Source organism: Parasteatoda tepidariorum, chromosome 9 (assembly GCF_982258835.1).
Source record: "Parasteatoda tepidariorum strain Cologne lab strain chromosome 9, Ptep-v5.0, whole genome shotgun sequence".
NCBI classification, from domain to species: Eukaryota; Metazoa; Arthropoda; class Arachnida; order Araneae; family Theridiidae; genus Parasteatoda; species Parasteatoda tepidariorum.
The window spans coordinates 77,550,303-77,572,441 of NC_141763.1; the positions used below are offsets into that span (position 1 = coordinate 77,550,303).

The 22,139-nt window shown below is 29.6% G+C and overlaps 1 protein-coding gene across 4 annotated transcripts in view; it reads right to left on the bottom strand.

Annotated features, from left to right (window-relative positions):
• Positions 1-2,414: 2,414 nt before the first annotated feature.
• The window catches only part of LOC107450329 (A disintegrin and metalloproteinase with thrombospondin motifs like), a 121,044-nt gene continuing 101,319 nt past the window's right edge, over positions 2,415-22,139 (bottom strand). For all 4 annotated transcript variants that reach the window (XM_087152191.1, XM_021147654.4, XM_087152190.1 and 1 more), the window contains 8 exons: positions 20,936-21,007; positions 17,580-17,787; positions 14,755-14,881; positions 12,717-12,881; positions 10,994-11,120; positions 9,207-9,311; positions 7,113-7,389; positions 2,415-3,951 (listed from right to left, as the gene is read on the bottom strand). In XM_087152191.1, coding sequence (XP_087008317.1) covers positions 3,809-3,951; positions 7,113-7,389; positions 9,207-9,311; positions 10,994-11,120; positions 12,717-12,881; positions 14,755-14,881; positions 17,580-17,787; positions 20,936-21,007 — 1,224 coding nt within the window. In that variant the 3' untranslated portion in view covers positions 2,415-3,808. The remainder of the gene's footprint in view (positions 3,952-7,112; positions 7,390-9,206; positions 9,312-10,993; positions 11,121-12,716; positions 12,882-14,754; positions 14,882-17,579; positions 17,788-20,935; positions 21,008-22,139) is intronic.

The window sequence follows — 22,139 nt, forward strand, 5'->3', positions numbered from 1 at the left end:
TAAATATTTAATTCTTATATTCTTATTAAATTTTTAAATTCTTATATTCGAAAATAATTTTTTTAAATGGTATATTATCTTGTCTTAGTGAACGTTTATCAAAATTGACCTCTTTTTTTTATTTTCTGAAAACTTATTAAGCACACTGTAAAAAAAATAGTCACTCAAAATTGAGCAAAAATGTGTTAAAGTAGCTCTGAAGCAAATAATAGTCCAACTTGAGTATAGTGAGATTGGCATAGATAAAAATTGAAATATCGTATATTTTTGAGCATACTGCATAGAATATAGTGCTTCTTAACCCACTTCGTACTGAAGTGTACACCCTTTTTCATGATGGCTAGAGCATCACACTACGAACAGAAAGGTATTGGGTTCGAATCCAACGAGCATCTTTCTCTTGCTTTTTTCCTGCTTCATCATTTTCGAGACTATGCATTTTACTCAAAAATTATCATATGCTATTTCAATTTTAAGGATGTTACTATACTCCAATTTGACTTGGTGCTTTTTTGAGACATTTTTGCTCAATTTCGAGAACCCCTTACAATATGTTGAAATGATTTTCTGGAATTAGAAATTAAGAACTCTTTAAATAGAAATTCTCGTAATCATAGCTAGTGATTTTTAGATTAAATCTCATAGTGCCACTTTAGTCTGGTTTGTTATCCTAAACTACTTCAAAACTAGTAGCAACAAATGAAAACAAAACATGAGTTATACTTAAAAATTTAATCAAGTACACAACAAATAGGCACAAAACAGAAAAATAACTGATTTATTAAATCAATGAAATAATGAATTACAATGAAATGCTTAACACACAGAAACATTTTCCCATGAATATATTAAAAAAATAATGTTGTTGTAAAATTGTGCAAATAATGTCCTGGCTCAAAGTCTTTGTAAACATTCATATTATTTCAATCGGGCAAAATGCATAAAGGCAAAAATTATTACATTTATAAAAGAAATAAAGGAGTAAAATATAAAACTATCAATTTAAGTTTATTGATAAATTATTAACTTAATTGTATAAGGCAAAATATTGGACTATTCGTAATAAAAGCAACAAAAAATACCACACCAATATAGGAGAAATTTTGAATATCTAATTGCAACTAGTTTAAAAGTTTGATGTTATTTTTTATAAGGAAACATTCATTCTTTAACATTTAGTTAATTTAAAATTACTTATTGATTAATGAAATAAAAAATAATCATTTTTCCCCGCTGTTTTTTAAATAGATTGTTCTCTAACAATTTTTTTACTCATTGTATATTTATAAATATCGATCCCAGATTTGTTTGAATTCCCGAAACTGTAAAAACATTGAACCAGAAGCAAAACAGAATTTTAGTATTTTTGAGAAAAAAAAATTATCTATATACCAGAACTGATTTAAATTAAATTATTCGCAAAATAGAACATTATCATCATTCTGCAGTACAAGGGAAATAAATATGTAAATTCGTCATTTGTCAGAATACTTTAAAAAAGAAAAGAAAAACCACTCTGATGAAAATGATAAGTGAATGAAAATAAATGAAAACAATGAATAAGATGTGTCATTTGTCTATCGTTGGGATAAGGCAATAGGATTTAAAAATGAAGATGGTATCGAAACATCAAAGTGTTTGTTTCCATCATTGTCTGTTTTTTCTCTTAAAAGGGGACACTTCACGATGGAAAACCCAAAAATCGACCAAATTATACTTTTTTCAATTTTTGTTTCAAAAAATAATACTTATATCTAGCTACAATTTAAAAGAAAAATTTTTCAATTTCATTCATTTTTTGCAAAGTTATAAGCATTTCAAGATTTGTAAACAAGGTTATGTAAACTGTCTGTTTTTATAGTTAAACTGTTTTTTCTCAATGTTGTTTTTTACGATAATATTCAAACTTCGAAAAGTTCCTTGCGCATGAGTTTTGAATAAATCTTTATTTTTTTCTCATATATATGATTGGTCTAATGTTCCGTAACCAATGTGATATAAATAAAAGCTGAATACTCACTGAATATTTTTTAAATTACTTTAAATTGTTATTTAAATTTCAATTTTTAAAAATTATATAAAGACTATGATATTTTGATTTTTTATTTGTTTAAAATTAAGTGCTAAGTTGTTCAAACATATCCAATTTTATTTATACTTATTCAAACTGTAATATAAATGAGTTTCATACAGCTACGATAAAAACTCATGCGCAGGAAACATTTTGAAATATTGGAACATTTAGTAATTTAACTTGCGGATAAATTATTAAAAAAATTATAACTTTTCAACAAATTAATATTTTTGCTTCAAATTTTGGGAATATCTTTCTAAATGCTTTATTCACAATCTATGAAATTTTCATTAAAATTGGTTGATATTTAAAAAAAATCATTTTGAACCTGAAGTGTCCCCTTAAGAAATTGAGATTCTGATGTTGCAAAACTGATATCCAAATTATAAAGCATCGAGTGAAAACGCAATTTACCTGCATTTTATATTTTTTATTTCAATTTTTCTAAAAGTTTTAAATAATTTGCGATTGAACTGCAGTATTTTATATGATAATTCATCGGAATGATATATGTACTTATTTAATTATTATATTCATTAAAAATATTCAGAAAACACACACTAAAACATACACTTTCAATGAATAAATTATGTTTTTCCTAAGTAAAAGGCTTTTCTTAATTGTTTAATAATATTTGAACACTTAATTTATAAAAGTTTAAAAAATAACAAAGATTTTTTCTCCTTTATTAATAAAGCAATATTTTATTATTTATAATTTTTGCACTTTATGTTGAAGAATGCCTTTTTGATTAAAGAAAATGGGATGTCAATGTCTTGGATACAATAAAAATCTTTAAATAACACGAAATTAAATATTTTCTAAAAGTTGAAACCTTTATTCATACCAAATAGCATTTTTCTTGAAAAAAAATAAGCGTTTCCATTGATTTGCCTTAACATAAAAGTTTATTAAACATCAATTTTACATTTTTTAACTTAAATATCTTCGTTCACACACCGAATTTAACTGCTGCCGTCATAAATCTTTATTTATTGGTATTATATGTCATTTAAACCTAAAAAAAAACACATTTAAGTTTTAAGTTTAAATACTTATTATTAATATTTTTCTCCTACGACGTTTTTGAAGCTGAAACATCTTTTAAGGCTATCATTATGAGGCTATCACATTTCCAGTTGTTTTGAGGATTGTTTTCCTTATAAATTTACTATAAAAACAGAATTTAAAATTTAAATTCAAGAAAAAAAGAATACTTGGCCTCAATTCTTAAAACAATGAAACACGTAATAGCTCTAAAATTAAATTGAACATCGGTATTTATCAAACTGTAATTAAGGTAAGTTGATAAAGCCTGTACTAATGTAAATATGAATAAAAAATTAATATTTTCACATGAAAATTAATTATAATTGTAAAATTGAATTAAGGAAAATATTACACAGTGACTACAATCACATAACCGTTAATGAGTCTAATGATCTTTTACCCAACGATCGCACACACTTTGTAAACAAAAATCAACAACCTTGCTTCTTATGAAGTCCATATTAAAAACAGAAGGAACTAAATTTGGCCAAACGGCCCACTTTTGACAATTGAAACACACGCAGTTACAAATTCACATCGCACAAACTTCAAGTTTGGGTAGAAAAGTGATGCTGTGCTCTCACCACTATATTACAACAATCTTCCTCACACGCTAAAAGATTTATTCCTTAGAAAGAATTGACCCTGTAAAAGTTAATAAGAATCCACAAAAACAGGAGAAATTTAACTATTGGCACACACTATTTGATGAGAATGACAGCAATTTTTAATCATGTAATTGTGCCTACAATATCGGTCTCCGTACCGCTCTAAGAATTCTGTGCAAGTAAGTCCACCCGCAAGTTTTTCCACAATATCTTCACAATCTAAAAAACAAAAAATATTAAAATTTAGCCATACTGAAAATAATTAAGCTGGGGAAAATCATAATTATATTATTACAATATACACCGAAGAGCCATTACATTATGACCACCCTGCTAATAACATGTAGGACCACCTTTAGCCCTCAAAACTGCTAGCACCCGCAGTGGCATTGATTCCACAAGGTGCTGATAGGTAGTCTGATGTATCTGAAACCAAGCGCTCACCAACTGGTCCTGCAATTCCCTCACATTGCGAGGGGGTAGGGGGAAGCACGAATTTGGTTTTCCAAGTAGGACCACAAATGCTCTATTGGATTAAAGTCAGGTGAATTTGGGGGCCAAGACATGACTTGAAAGTCACTGGAATGTGTCGAACCAATCCATGACGATTCGCCCCTTATGACATGGTGCATTATCCTGTTGGTAAACACCATCCCCCACAGGAAAAACTGTTGCCATGAATGGATGAACCTGGTCTGCAACTATGTTCAAGTAGCTTACAGACGTCAGGGATTGTTCTATGAGGATTATGGGTCCTAATGTGCCCCATAAAAACATTGTTCCTTGGCGAGAAACCATGAAAACCTGGGCGAGCCCATTGTTATAGATACAGGGTGGTCATAATGTAATGGCTCTTCTGTGTAAATATTACATTTTTTAGAAATATTATAATTTTTAAGATTTTTCAGCATTATCCCCGGCATAGTTCAGCACGAAACATCTAAAAACAGCTTAATTTTATTCACAAGAGACAATCTTTTAAAATTCTTCAAAACTGTAATAAAGAATACCAAATTAGAAAAAATTATAAATTTTTAGACCCACCCCTTTAGTGTACATTAGGACATTACACTCGTCATCCAATAGTAACTCGGCAAGAGCCACAGTTCCTTGACCACCATCACCTTTAATTTCATTTAAATTACATAAAAACAAGCTGATAATGGCAATGGTTTACTCCTTGTAGTTTTTTAGGTGCACAGACAGCAGATTTACAAAGGATTGTAATTTAAAATACTAAAAGAGTAATGAGATAATCACACAAAACGGGGAGAATCTAGCTTTCTCACCGTATGTTACGATCAATTTCAGCAAGATCTTTTTTAACGATAATTTTAAAAGGTTATATGGGTTTCGAAGAAAAAACATTTACACTATATTTTAATGAGATTAAATAAACATTTAACTCAAGCTATAAGTGAAATAAAGCAGTATTTGAACAATAATAATGAGAATTCACAGGTTGGAGAGCTTAAGCTATGGTCTATAAAGCCCAAAAAATATTGAAAAGAAAGGAAAAGGATTCTAAGATTTTAACATATGTTATGTACTAAACAAAGTTTAAAAAAGTGCCAGAAAAATTTATAAGAGCTTTAAAAACAATTTGGAAAATTTAGTTGTTAAGAACTGATTTTCGAATTAACCTTAGTAAAACGTATGAAATCAATCAACCAAATATGGTTTGCTAATAAGTATAAATTGTGAATCAACGAAGAAATGTATTTTTAAAACTAAAAATTTAGTAGGACTTTATGCAAGAAAGCACAATTTTCCGAAAAATAGAGACCACATTTTATCTAGTAAAATAAGTTGTGAACAAAGAGATGGAATGAAAAAACCTTCCCTCAATTATTAGGCAATCTTATGAAAAATGCGTGTGAAATTTCAGTTAGATTGGTGAATTAATTTTTATTAAATCATGACCATCAATTTCTGAAATAGGTTGCAGGAAAAATTGATTTTTTTACTTTCAAAAAGAAAAAGTAAAATTTTTCTAAGAGTTAGCTTTTTTGAAGTTTTTAAAAACTCTCTTTCTCTTCTTCTCTTTCTTTCTCTCTCTCTCTCTCTCTCTCTCTTTCTCTCTCTTTCTCCCCCCCCCTCTTTCTCTTAGAGTTTAACTCCAAACGACTTAAACTTTTAGAAAAATATTGTAAAATTTTTTTTTTAAATACAACCTTTGAATTTTCAAATTTAACTGTGACCTTTAACAATTAAAAACTATTTTTATACCCACAATTGCCATACTTGCTTATTTGGTATTATTGATACTAGGTTAATCATTTTGACACAACTATTTTTAAAAATTTTATATATTGTCGTAATTTTTAGGTAATATAATAATTAATGGATGATGGCAAAGAATATTACACTGATGGACAAAATTAAGAGATGGAAAGCATTTTCGCACATTCATTCGCACATGCAAGAACAGCTCCACGTGTTTGACAATGGTTCCGTGAATGCCCAGAGGTACAGGCAGGAGGTCCTAGAGCCCTATGTGCGTCTTTACAGGGGCGCTGTTGGCCCTGAGTTGATTTTTACGGACGACAATGCGCGACCACATAGGGCTCTCATGGTTGATGAGTATCTGGAAAGCGAGGATATTCAATGAATGTATTGGCCAGCCAAATCCCCTGACCTGAATCCTATTGAACATACTTGGGATGCTCTTGGGTGAGCTATTGCGATGCGCCAACCTCCCTCTCCCCAGAACCATTCTGGAGTTAAAAATTGTTCTGGTGAAAGAATGGGATGGTCTTCCACAAGTCCTCCTTAACTCCCTTATTAACAGCACGCATACTCGTTGTGCATGCTGTCTGTCTGTCAGGGGTGACCATACACCATACTAGAGGCAATACGCACTGTACAAGCCTCACTTTTAGTGTCATCTTTTATCCTTAAGTTCAGACAACATTGGTTTTATTGGCAATAGGTCTTGCCAGTGAATGGCACTTTCATTTTTGTTTTGCATACTTTATTATCATGGAATAAGCTATATCCATACCAAATTTCATTTATTTATATTCAGTATTTTTTGAGATATTTGGAAAAATGTTTTCCATCTCTTAATTTTGTCCACCAGTGTAGTTTGGGATTAGGACCAATCCCAATGAGACATCCAGAATTCGTATCGCGATGATAGATGGTATACTCGTTTGCTACTAATCGCTGATCGCCTTGCCGTGGATTTTTTCCCCTCTCTCCTTGTAAAGTAAAAGACCAAGTGGTTTCAAAATAACGTCCGTGACTGCAAATTTGCCTTAATGACCAAGTCTTATGGCTTAAAATTCCCTCTAATTAGTGAATAACTATTTTATTCAGATAATCCTGCATAGGTTCTATCAAATAAAAATAACCTCTTTACAAATTTATTGTCTTACCTTTTGGTGCACTGACTGTTGTCGTTGTAGTAGTTGTTGAAGTTGTGGAGGGTGTTTGTTTTTGAACTGGCTTTATGCTATTTCTGTTAGATATGGAAGGCCTGGGCGGTCTTCTGGAAGCCCTGCTGATTGGTTTGTTCACTCTTACAGGTGATGGCCTACTCGTTGTTTGTTTCGGTGGCTCTTTATCGATGCGATTTGCTATTGATCTTGTGACGTGGGTGTAATCAGGAATTATGTTTTCATTATCTACTATGCATTTTCCATTTTTGCACACCTAAAGAAAATGTTATTGATTGTATTATTATAAAATATTTATTCTAAAGCAAGGCAGCTTGAACTATGTCCTATATAGCGCAAACGAGCTCATAAAGGAAAAAGAAATCTAACAGTCGCAAAGTACTAACCAAAATTTAAAAAGCATAAGAAAAAACGTAGAAATTTTCCCTATTTTCAATCATTAAAGCAGCTATTTATAAGAAAATCTTCTCACGTATGCTACTATTGGACTTTGTAATAAAGTATTACCAATAATATTCATCCGTTTTTTGAAAGTTACAGTGGTAGACTCCACCTCTAAATATTAAATATAATTAATATTAAATATAATTAATATTAAATATAATTAATATTAAATATGATTAATATTAAATATAATTAATAATAAGCATAATTAATATAAAATTACGAATTATTACAGTTAAATATAAATTAATAAATTACGGTTGTGAACTTACTGACTTTGTTATAACAATATAACTTTAATTTTAAATATTATTTTTCAGAAGGAAATTATAATAAAGCAAAATTATTTATGTTCACTTATAGATTTTAATGGAATTATAAGGAAAATAGAATTATCCGGTATCTATTACTATATCTATCATAGTCAGACTATCAATAAAGTCTGACTAAAATAAAATTGAATTTATAGAAATGAATATTGAATGTGGAAAATGGGGGCACAGGAAAATAGAGTTACTTATAGTACTTCATATAAAGTAAATAATTTCAACTTTCGTTAAAAAAAAACTGTTTTATGTCTAGAAACAACAATTATTGCGAAGCAATAATCGGGGCTAGTTAGGGCAGCGAATAGGGGACTTAGGCTTTCAATATCATTCAATTTACCGAAGCTGTAATATTTTTGTAACAAATTTCTCGCAAAGTAAGTTTAGAAAGTAAAATAAGTTGAAGTTCATATTAAATCTAGTTCTATTCCTATACTGCTGAGTAAATATCTATTTACGAAAAAAACTATTTATAATTTAATTGAGCAGTATTAATGATAAAAGTTTATAAAAGAAATATGAAATATTTATGGTTAAGAAATTATTTAAATTGCTTTTAAAATTATCAGCACAGTAAAATGATCTTCGGTTGCCTTAAATAAGCAAAATATTTCTAAATTTTTAAAATTTGTTTACGCTTCTTTTATATGCATCGAATCCTCCAAATCTAATATTCAATTTTGAAAAGTCAATATTCAATTTGCTAGACCAGTTTAAAATGCACCTGTAAAATTCTGAAATTACTTAAGACTGTAAAATAAAGCTGTACACTCTCGGAAATAAAACTCTCATTTTTGTCGATTCGACAATCCTTAAGTCCTATTTCGTTATTTTTCTATCATATTTCACAGAAATGTTTTGACCAAAATTACATGACCAAACTGCTTTGCAGCATATCTATAGCTGTCAAGGTAGTATTAGATAAATTCGGATTATAAAATTTAAGTAATTATATATTCACGTAAAAATTTTTTTTCATAAACATTAATTGAATGATTCTTATTCTCTTATACAGTAATTGTTTATGACAATTTAAAAATCCATTATAAATCATCAGAACTATAAAATTGCATTTTAGACAAAAATTGAATAAGCGCCCTATGGCTTTACTGCGTAGTACGCTGACTATAAGACCAGTACAAAACTAGCAACTGAAAATTGCAATAAATATGATAAAAATTTATACTTTTTACAGGAGCATTTGCTTTCTCGTGAATACGTCATTTTAAAATATAATATACTTATTTATTACCCTACACAGTGTTTAAATTTTAGCATAAAAACATTTAAATAAGAGTTTTACCTGCCCATCACCACACGAAGAACCTTCTGCAGCTGGTCGAAATGAAACGCAATAGCCTGAATCATTGTCATAGCAAAATAATTGAGCACAAACTCGACTGTCTTTCTGCAAATAAAAAAAAGTGATGATTTCGAGTCAAATTAAAGTAAGACTATCACCAAAATGTAGTATAAAATCATTGCATTCTATTGAGAGTAAAACTAGTCCTATATCCATTGGGGAGCCGTGGTGGCTCAGGCGATAGAGCGTTCGTCTTCCAATGAGGTGAACCGGGTTCGAATCCCTGCGATGGCTGGTCGATATGAATTCCGCACCGGCTCGCACCGATCACAGTGCTCACTTAAAATATCCTCAGTGGTAGATGAATCATGGATTAGAGTCCCTTAGTCGTCTGGTTAACTGTGGGAGGTTTTTGTGGTTTTCCTCTTCATGTAACCCAAATGTAAATGCGTAAAATTAAAAGGCATATACTTTATTATTTATTATTTCAATATCGCTGTAATAGAGTTTCATATCGTTTCTTAGATATTCATGAAAAATATGGGAACATGGAGATTTATCTTAAAAATTGTATTATTGTATCTACTCTTATGATATTAACAATAACTTTTATTACAAAAAATAATAAAAAATTTTGCTAAGGGAACCTTTAGGACCTATTTCATGGTTTTATTTCATTTATGCGCTAATTTGAGTTGAAGGTAGTGTTCAATAGCACAGCACTAACTTCAAAGTAAAAAAAAATTACAATAATGCTTAAAGTAATAAAATGAAACATCGCTTGCGTAATGTCTGATATAAAAATAAAATAAGCCGAAAACTGGAAAGCAAAGTTCACTAAGGTGACCCGGGGTCGTGTAACAGGTATTTATCTGAAGAAAAACATAAATTCCCCCAGCCTTAATCTAAATACAATAATAATAAAATAAGCTATATTTGTTTAAAACGGCAACTAAATCACGGATACAACCTTAATAAAATATTAGCGTTTGTGTTGTGTAGTAGACAAAATTTTTTCTCATTTAATGTTTTTCAAATGAAATATTCTGTCTTCAACAACCGTGCTTAAATTAACATAATAAATCAGTCTTTATATGCTGAAAGGGTTTTAAGTTTAAAATTTAATGATGCCATTGCGGATGCAGCTATACAGCGCCCAGATCAATGCTAAAAACACATTTTGAAGTTATAAAATCAAACGGTGCTGTGGTCTTCATTTTTTTCTGACGCGAAAATAATAAAATTGAAAAAATAGGAAATAAATGAAGGTTACTAAGCAAGAGAAGTAAATAATAAATAAAAATCTAAATTTTTTTCACGGAAGATAAACTACTTTACTCATTTTCTTGTTTCAAAAATTATGAAATAAACTAAAATGTAGACTAATTTCAATAACTTCTAACATATACTGTCAAGGCATACGTATCCACATTTTTATGCATAAATCAATCTTCAATTATCTCAATTATTCAGTCTTGATTTCATATTAAAATATTTTATTTTGCAAATTTTAAAATTTTAAATCAACTATACTATTTTATTCTTGATTTAATGATTATTAATGTTATTGGAAACTCAGATGCAGCAAGTGAAAATATGAAAGAAAGTAGTACATATGAAGAAAGTACTCCTTAGTAGCAAGAAAAATGTAATAAATATTTTTAAAAGATTAGCTTGCTTTTGAGGACTTGTAAAGCTTAAAAGAAAATAATTTTTGACAAATTTGTGCATTAGACTTTATCTGAATAAAATTTCTGTTAACGAAAGAACAACAAAAAAATACTTACGAAGCAAGCTTGAGTTCCTCGATCTCTTTCACACTGTTCATCAAGTGTGAGCATGGTTCCTGGTAATTCTCTGGCCAATAATTTATTATCATCCGGATAGTTGAAAAGGCAGGAAGCTGTTTCTCCACTAGAAACATTAATACACTTTTAATTAAAATATGAATTTTATGAAACTTGTACGGTTTTTTCATTTCAAGTAAATTATAGAAATAAATTAAAATGTTAAGTAATTTTAAATGTAATATTCGTTGCATATCCAAAAATTCATGATTTCACACAGTTTGAAGAGATACATTGAATACAAATTACTTCAATATTAATATGAATTCCTTTTTTATTGTATTAATGTAAATACATATTTCCTTTTTTTGCAAAGCTTTCATTTCGAAACATTGACATTTTTTTTAAAATTTTTACTATTTTTAAGCGTTTCGTTTAGTAATGTTTCGGTGACTTCTTAACATTTCCTGTCATAAAAGAGTCAAAATTTTAAAATAGTTATTTTTTTATGAAAATGAAATATTGAATCTTTTCTTTCTTAAAATAGCTTGGTAATTTCTCAACTGTCCTATTGCAAGTGATTTAAAATTTTGAAACAGCTGAGTTTTTTGAAAACAAAATTGTAATATTGAATTTTTCTTTTCAAACATAGCTTGCTAATTACTCACGCGTCTTATTGTAAGAGATTTAAAATTATGAATCAACTACTTTTTTTAAAAAAAAAAATTCTGCAATATTAATCATTTCCTTTTTTTTTAAAGCAACTCGGTAATTACTCAATATATCCTAGGCGTGCACTCGCCCTAAAAAGGCGTTTTGAGAGATTTCAAAGATTTTTACTCGCTTTGAGCATCCTTATTGACAGAGCAAGGAACTGACATTTTCTGAGATAAAAACCAAATGAATGTTCTTGTTCAGTCCATTTTAAAAATTTGATATATTTTCCATAACCACAGGCACTTCCGTGTTTGGGCAGAACCTATTCTTTGCCAGGAGAGTGGACAGGAGCCGTTTCTAACCAGCACGGTTAATCTTTACTGTGTAATAACTCTCGAGGAGAACCAATTTGCCATGTTATTTATTTGTCAAAACTTAGTAATTCCCAAAATGCCACAGAGGGGGATTCAATCTTCATTTTTGTAAAAAATGGACCCTACCCATTCTTCCCTTTTATCTATGTTTTCGAAAATTTTTAGATTTCAAATTTCAGAACATTTTAGAAAATTTAACGAAAATTTTTAGACGTGAATATATTTTGACGAGAAAGTTTAAAAATTTAAAAATATATAATCTGTTGATTCTAAATGTTTTTGTTTTAATTTTATTCTTTTTGTTACCCTCTCACGTCATCTTGTCACAAACTGTCCCAATTTCACCAATTCTCTCCCTTCCCACCTCTGGCGAGACATCGCTTGTAGCCAGCCAGTTGTAAGTAGATCAATATTGTTCGTTTATAAGGCTAAATTTCTTGTATTTTTTAATATCATGCGTATAGAAACACGGTGCTAAGCAAATAAATAACTATTAGTTAGCTCAATTCAAGTGTTTAAATACACATCATAAAGTTTTAAGAAGTACACTTTTCGTTATTAATTTGTATTAAAAAATGGTATGCAATCAGCAGTAATTCTCTTGGACAGCTAGACAGTAAAGCAATTCGTTAAAATTTTCAAATAATAATCAAAAAAAGTTTTTTTCTTTGCTTTCATTTATCTATACTTACTTTAAGAAATGTTTGAATTGTTCAACGCTGCATGAGGACCATTTGAAACCTCGATCTGTGTGCCGGAGATCACTCATGATGAAACCATCTTCCCATGGACACCGTGTCGCTCCAGGGCCTCCCAGATAGCTCGGTGGTGGAGATCCATCATGAACACATCCCAAACTAAGTTACAAAAGTTTTTTTTATTAGCCTTATTTAGCAACTATTGTTTAAGATGTTGTGAATAAGCAATATATCGCACAATATATATGCTAAAAAATTAATGAAAATTATATTAATTGATTTTTTTTTCGTTTTTCGACTTTTCAAAAGGAATATAGCTACTCTTTTATACTGATATATTTTACTGATTCATTCAATTTTAATTTTTGTATATCCGTATAAAATTTCATATTATACCATCTCAATTTTTATTACTTTGATTTGATTGTCATGCTGTTAGATGCGTAAACCAACTTCCTTGTAAATAAAACTGAATTGTATGTAATCTTGATGGGAAATTTCTAATTACATCAACGCATAGAAGTTTATCATCGAATCTTGAACGATACTATCACACATAGTTGAATTTGGGTCAAAAAACCTAAAAATTAAAATATAAAATATTTTGTGGTGCGGTTGTTGTATTTTGTATTACTGTGGTGCGCAAAATCCGACTCCCTAATCTCCCCTCGAGAAAGGGAATGAACTTTGAGATTTTGAATAGGAACCCTAATTTTTATTGCAGATTTGGTTTTTTCAGAAAATAACGTATTCCAATTTTACTTGCAAGTTGCTGCATTTTGCTTCATAAGTAACTCCGTCATTTCAAACTGCAGATGGCGTACATATCGCTGAAGTAAAAATGTCACGAGAATAGCAGGTCGAATTGAAATAGACTGGTTAGATATTTTGAAAATTCTATCTATTCACATCAAACCCGACTTCTTTTCTCACTTCCTGAGGCTAGAATGTCTTCCAGGATGTAGGACCAAGCGTCTTAGTTAGGAAAGGTGGTCGATTTTGGTGTCATATGGGCACTTAAATTGATAAACATTAGAGATATAAAGTTGATAATTAAAAATAATATTGTAAAAACTGTTCAAGAGTAGTAATTTTTTTCTTCATCTTATTAAAAAATTTTCTTTTATAGTTTTGCACAACATTATCTCCCATAAAAAACTAATTCCGACCAGTATGACAGCAATTGTATAAAATTTTATGCAACGTCAAAGTGTTTATTATGAAGCTAATGAGGTTTTTGTTAACAGGTTTTAGTTTTTCGCTTAATTTTCTTTGAATTATTTGTTATTTTTTTAAAGAACTTTCCGATAATGTGAAGAAACAAAATTATAAGTCTTAAATGATTTTTATTATCATTTCTGTCAACTATAGTTACGTTTCATTTCTTTTAAAGTCAAGAAAAGCCATATTTTTATAAAAAATCAACAAACAGACAAATTGAATAGAATATATTAAATAATAATTCGGTCCTAATCAGCCAAATTATGCACCATTTGTTTTCTTCAATCATCAATTATATTCGAGTGAAGAACAAGAAAATTATTTTTATACAATAAATGTATTGCTTTTGTTGTAAATGTGTGAAAATAATTAAATCAGAAAACATGATAACGCCTAAAAGCTTTTCGTGAGAATTCCAAATTTTTGAGGTTTTTTTTTTTTTTTTTAATGTTACGATTACCATTTCAGTTCATTTCATGAAATAATTCATTTATCAATTTTAGAACGAAGTTTCTATCTAGCGAAGAGAAACAAAGATGGCCACCAGACAAACAGGGGTGGAGCCCTTCAGTTTTTTTTTGTTATGAAAAATGGTTTTGTTTATCACAATAAAACCTTGAATCCCAGTTTTGCAACACCGTATATGAATTTAATTTAAAATTTGGCAATATTCAGTGAATAATTAGTATCTTAAAAGCTCTCACTAGCAATAGCTGAGAAAAAAAATTTATACATGAAAAAAATTGAAAAAAAAAATGTGAGGGATAATTTATTGCTGCCAAATATAATAGATAAACAAAAGCTTACTCACAGGTGGCCAACTTCATGTGCCGCCACTATGATGCCACTGAACCCGCCACTGTCCTCTATAATAGCCACACTATTCACTTTCTCTAATCGTTTGTTCACGACGCACGCTCCACCCACATAAGCAAAACCTAGAAACAAAAGTATTTTATGTATTTAAAATGAAATATAGCTTAACTAGAATGTATTAAAAAGCAGTATGAGTCTCATATTGCGATTTTATGTCTATTTAAATAATTTCGTATCTTTTTAACGCCTTCAAAGCCTTGTGCACAATTCCACCTATGTTTTCTAAAGAAAATCACGGATTCAACTGAAATAAATACTACCCCAAACTTACTTTTTTCGAAGGCCGAGGATAATTCTGAACAATAAAAGACTCCGGAAAACAAAGAATATTTCTTTACACAACAGATATTAAAAATTTTTGAAATCAACAAACAAACAACAAATATAACAAACAAACCATATTAATCATAAATTTCAAAACATTTTATTGATTATTTTTCATCAAATAATGTCTAGTACTTTCAGATCGGGGACTTACATTAAAAAGCAGTCAAATGAGTCATCGAGTCTCTTGTTTTAGATTCTTTTTTAACTAATTCTGCTATCAAATCTGTTGTAAAAACCTAAATGAAGCAACATGATGTATTCGTATTTTAACTCTGCAATTAAAAATTTTATAAGCGCAAATATTGTTACTTCCAAGTTGTATTTCAATTAAATATCGAGTTAAAATTGGAAAAATAATTTGCGATAGATATTTTAAGAACTAGTAACAAAGGCTAAAACTTTCAGTTTTATTTTATTTTAATTTAATTTAAAAAAATAGAAAAATCATACTTTTTCTTACTTTTGTAATAATGTAACAAGAGCTAAAATATCAGGCTCTATTTTAATTTCATTTTATTATTATTATTATATTATATTCAATTCATTTTGCGATTATTTTCCATATTTTCTCTTATTTTTGTAATAATGTAACAACGGCTGAAACGTCGAGTTGTATTTTAATTTCATTTTGATTTAAAGCAATGAAAAAAATCCTAAATACATTTTATTGTGTTTTAAAATGACTTCATTTATTTTCTTACTAGTTTCAATTAGCAATTACAATGTAAAAAATAGCTGTAATTCTATAGAATACTACAAAAGCAAAAACAAAAAAATATATATATATTTTGCAAAAAAAACTATGATTAGGAATAACATTAGTTTTAATTATTGATATTTAGTACTAAGATATTCCAAACATAAACACGCGTTTAATTTAATAAAATGGTTTTTTTACCAATGCAAAACAAAGAGTTAGAATTTTCCCCTCGCTTCAAATTTTTTTTATTTTTAAACTATTAGATTTTTTTACTATCACAATTGCAGAAGTTATTTGCGACAAATGCTCGTTATAATTCAACTATAACGAGGTGGGAAAATGTTCGAATTAACCAAACTTTGAATTATCAAAAATTTTAAAATAAGCAGATTGAAAAATAATTATTGCAACCTAAAATAAAACTAAATACAATATTTGACAAAAATTAACATTACCACCTTAAAATCATCTTAAAATTTGATCGTGACCTTTAACTGGTATATTTATAATGCTCTTTGATCATAAATTGGAAATTCATAAACACACAATTCTCGTGCACATTCATGTCATTAATCTTTCCACGGATTCACTAAATAATTGTTGATAATGGTGCATTTTAGAAGGCACAATTTTATTTTATTAGCAAAATCTTCAACATTATCAATAGCATAGAATAAGTTAAGCATCAGTTTGAGATTTCATAAATTTTCTTAGAAAATTAATCATTTTTAAGGATTCAGAAGGAGCAGATATCAGATCATTTTTTTTCTTATCCGAAATTCCTCATTACTCATCGTCTGATATATCCTACTTTTAAGTCAGTTCAATGTCGTCGACGTCGTTTGCTCTATTAGAAATAGTGATCTCATTATCAATTGAGCATAATCCTCATCAACGATCAAACAAGAAACTTCCACCATTCTAAAATATCCTGCTTTTTAAGTAACTTCTTGTACGATGTCGTCGGTGGTTCTTTCATCAAAAAAAAGTGATCTCATTATCAATTGAACATATTCCTCATCATCAAATCTAGAAGAAACCTCCATCATTCTGAAATATCCTGTTTTTTTAAGCTACTTCTTGTATGATGTAGTCGGCTTTTGTTCCATCAAAAAAAGTGATCTCATTATCAAGTGAACGTATTCATCGTCGTCGATTCCAGAAGAAACTTCCGTCAATCATTCTGAAAAAAAAATTGTTCTGATTTGTCTAATACCGGAGATCTTTGAAGAAAACTTTCGCCTTACAAAAAGAGTTAGGAATTGTATTGGAATTGGTATTGACTTGCTTCCATGCTTTGCTAAGCATTCTACTAGCATCTAGCAAAATGGAGCTAATTTTTTACCCTGTTGATGGAAGAAGTTAAAGACGAGTCGTCGACCATAAAAATGCTTTATGTTAATTCTTCATTCACATCTTCAAAAATATAAAGGGATAAAATTTACCAAATTTAGAAGTGTCGCATTAAATTTTTAATGAACCAAAAAAATCGGACAAATGTCCGAGCTATAGAAAAAATTTAAAATTTTTTATCAATGGAAAATTAACATTAAGTCATATTTTGTAGCACTTCGAACTATCCATGTTCATTTATATAGAGTAGAGACATGTAACTACTCATGCTAAAAGCTACATGTGCCATATAGGATTAAAGAAGAAAATGTATTAAGAACTATTAATTAACTGGAAGTATTAAGAACTAGAAAACATGAAGAACTGGAAAACATTCTTACCTGCTGTGCCCCTACTGCATCTACCTCCACCGAACTGCTTTCTACACATGTCTAATTTTGTCATAACAACTGCCATGTCATAAGCTGGCAGCCTATTTTCTTGGTATAAATATTTTCCCATATCTGTTAAGGCTGCGGCGGCATCAATAGCATCACGATTGGGACTCGGCAATCGGTTTCGTTCCAAATAGGGTGTGGCATCTTTGCTCTGTAATAGAATAAATAAGAAGAAGAACAACTTATTAATATTATTACGCATTTTAATTTCAAATTGAATCAAAACATTCCCTCAATAGCCCGGAGTGAACCGGGGGGGGGGGAGTTCATGGAGGTTAAAGCTGCACAATTTCGTGATTAATGGCATGATTGTGGCAATGTGGTCAGCATTGCGCCTTTTCTCCCCTAACCATTGATCTGAAACTGGTGGGGGGGGGGGGTTCTAGCCGCCACTGAGGATCTTTCACAATCCTCATTTACTCCCCAATTCCCTTCCTCATTTACTCCCCACTTCCCTTCCTTATTTACTTCTGTAGAAAAAATTCGTGAGAATTAAGAATAAGGATTTACAGCTCAAGGGTGATTTACAGCACAAAAAAGCATCTTTAAATCTTAAAACTGTGAAAAATCTTAATCAAATTTCTGCCGCTTCTAGCTGCCACTAAGGATCGAATACAAGTCTTTCGCAATCCTCATTTACTCCCCAATTCCCTTCCTCATTTACTCCCCAATTCCTTTTTTCACTTACTTCAGTAAAAAAAAATCGTGAGAATTAAGAATAAGGATTTACAGCCCAAGAGTGATTTACAGCACAAAAAAGCATCTTTAAATCTTAAAACAACTAGACTGTGAAAAATCTTAATCAAATTTCTGCCGCTTCTAGCTGCCACTAAGGATCGAATACAAGTCTTTCGCAATCCTCATTTACTCCCCAATTCCCTTCCTCATTTACTCCCCAATTCCTTTTTCACTTACTTCTGTAAAAAAAAAATCGTGAGAATTAAGAATAAGGATTTACAGCCCAAGAGTGATTTACGGCTCAAAAAAGCACCTTTAAATCTTAAAACAACTACACTGTAAGAAATCTTAATCAAATTTCCGTTTAAAGTACCGGCACCCTGGGTGCATCATCCTTAAAATGCATTTTTTACGTAAAACATCATACCTAAAAATTACGATATATCAAATTTTTTGTTCCGTAACATGTACCAGTAAAAATGCCCTTTTCACCGCAATTTTTGAAGTGCATGAAGCTACTAACATTTAAATTAAAACAAACTTACTACTTTGTATAATTTTTTGAATGTTTGATTTTGTTTTTTAATGTTATAATACATTTAAAATTTATAAGTACTATGCTTGATTGACGTGTTATATGCAAACTATAGCTTTTTACCAGGTTTTTAATTTATTCACTGTGCAAATGAAAACTTAAGTGCAATAAATAACTCACGTTTCATTGAATTAGTAGCATGCAAGCCACAACTAAATTTATCTACGTAGAGGAAATAACTGATATATTTAATATGCAAATCAAATTAGTAAAAATAGATTAAATTTCCTTTCATTCCTAAATTATTTTTGTATTAAAAGTATTTTTGTTTTTGCTTCGAAGAGTTAGAGGTGTAATTAGAATTAACTGACAAAAGTACCCTAAATAAAGGTGTCATTTCATTTAGAATGTTTTAGTTGCCGACTATGAAGTAATAAATTAACTTACAGATTTATGCCATCTATCTATATTAAATAAAACGCTAATACGTACGTATGTATGAATGTATCAATAAAACCGATGATATTTCTTTTCTCGCGCTGGCAACAGTTTTCATTTTTAATTGATTGGATTCGGTGCGCAAGAGCACGTAGTGAGCAACCAGATAACAATAAACCAGAGTGAGCATTATCAGGTTGTTCAATTCAGATTCATGCACTAAAAACATGACAATATTTAATTTAAACTCAATTGGGTATAATATGAAAAAAACACAACTACTTCGATTTAGTAGGAACAACATATGACGCAATGCTAAACGAATGGAATTTAGTTGTTGTTTATTTAGTTATTGTTATTAGTAGTTGTTGTTATTTGTTTTAGTTGTTGTTGTTTATTTAGTTGTATTTAGTTTCAATAACTTTTCCTTATAATGCAATAAAATCTGGCGAGCAGCTATTTAAACGATCGAACACTTCGTTTGTTTATTTGTGGCTTGAAGTTAGGCTCGCAGAAAATGCCGTTCATTTGTTAAATTTAGTAGGAACAACACAACCTGTGACGTAGGCTATATTATACCCAATTAGGAATTAACTAACAAATTGAAGTGAGAATGCTTTAAAAGGCCGCTGTTGAATTGATATTTTTCTACTGGGAGCTACCTTAGCGTCTAAAAAACGTTTAAGTGTTTGTATTGAATGCATTGAATTTTTTTATATTTCGCGTTTATTTATGCATTGAATTTTCACGCTTTAAAATGCAGAATATTAGTGAAGCAATATTTGATAATTTATTTTGCTAATATGTTTCTTTTTTAGCTAATGCTTAGATTTTTTCACCATGTACAATCTAAATAGCTAATATACTTTTTTAAAAGCCAATAAGAACATTGGTAGAATTCTTCTACATAAGTACAATACTATGTCTTTGATGATAAAATACTATGTCTTTGATGATAAAATACTATGTCTTTGATGATAATATATTATGTCTTTGTGCTAGAACATTGTGTTCATTGGCGAGCGAGCGCAGCGAGCCCTGGTTTACGGCGTGAACCACATAGGATTGCGTAGCAATTCTCGGGGGTAGGCGAGCGTTAGCGAGTAGGGGGCGGAGCCTCCTAGTTATATGTAAATCATGTGAGTTTGATAACCTCGTAAAATTATCAAACGGATAATAACATACCATGAATATCGCGATCGAAACATTAAATGCACATGAATATCATAATATTCTTTTTTATATATTCTTTCGTTTTAAGAGCAAATAGGCTATAGAGCTTCCCCCCCCCTTTTTTTTTCTTGTTTATAGACATTTATTATTTTTTAATTAGATTGAAATCAAGATGCATTCTCAATACATGCATAATATTTAATATTTTAATCTAAGTATAATAGATTTTTAATTTTTTAATTGAATTTTAATCTTTAAATATTTCTATGTGTTTTATTCTGCAAAAGACTAATATTTTGCATAAATTACTTTTAACATCATTTTTAGTCTTTCCTCTGAAAATTTTGAAAACTTTGAAACTAGTCCTTTATTATTTATTAATAAATCACACACTATTATACGTTTTAAATAAAAAATAAGTGTGACATGGAAGTCTTATTAAACGTAAAACCAAACAGCAGTGAATATAACTTACCTTCGCAACAATAATTCCAGCTAAACTTATTCTAATTTGTGGACTTGATAAAGCCTTGTACCTCAAATCTACCTGGGAAAACACAAAAGACTTACAACTCAGAATCTTACAATTAAAAATCAAACAAATATGTATTTTAGAAATTTGTAACCTTTACTTTTAAAAAATTTCATGCCTTTAACGAAATTATTTTTTCGGAATAAAATAATTGCGGATTTGTGGTATGAAATAATTGCATTTCCTCAATTATTTTTATGCCTTATACTTTATTGACAATATTGATTATATTTACTCGTCATTACAGCGTTTCATACATACTCTGAATGATGTTGAGAGCAGCGAAAAATGGTTTCAAAACAGATCTAAATTACATTAAAAAATTACGTCAGTTAAAGTTCGGATAGTATTTATGAACTTAAAAATTGGTAATATTTATAAATTTTATTCTAATAATTATAAATTCAATAAAGTTTGAAAGTTGGGAGTATGGGAATAGACAATAAGTCAGACGTTCCTTGATTCGGATTGATCACTCTTAGTACATATTTTTAGAAACCTTCTCGAACATTAAGTCTTACAAAAAAACATTAACAAAAATGTTATCGAAATTTATCTAATTGCTAGTGAGGAAGGCAGACTGTTTGCTTAAACTTAGGGCTTTTCAATTTTTTTTTAATTTTCTCTGCTGATCATTTAGTATTTGATGTTATTAGTTCCGTCTTCCTCACTTGTAATTTTGACAGCATCTTTTTTTTGCATAAATATTGCTTTGCGCTAATAATATGCGTGCTTCTTTAATATTTTTGCGAAAGATCATTTTTATAAATATTAAGTGTAGTCAGAAAAAACACTCTGTATCAGTAATGCACTATAAAATTAAAAAACATCATATAATTTTTTTAACTTCAGATGAATGCAATTATGTTAGTGCTGAGTACTTAATATTTATGCGCATGTTTTAACATATCCTGTTTTAATTTACTCACAATTTAATGATTATGTTTTTGTTAAAGAGTCATTCCATTATTTCAAAAAAGGCATTTTCAGAAACTGTGTGACATTTTCTATTTACGTGATACATTTGTATTAGTTAATTAGCATGCATGTATCGTACTTTGCATCATGCCGTGATCTGAAATATCATTAAATACTTATGAAAGGACATAAAATTGCTGCCTAATGCACATAAATAAATAAGATTGAC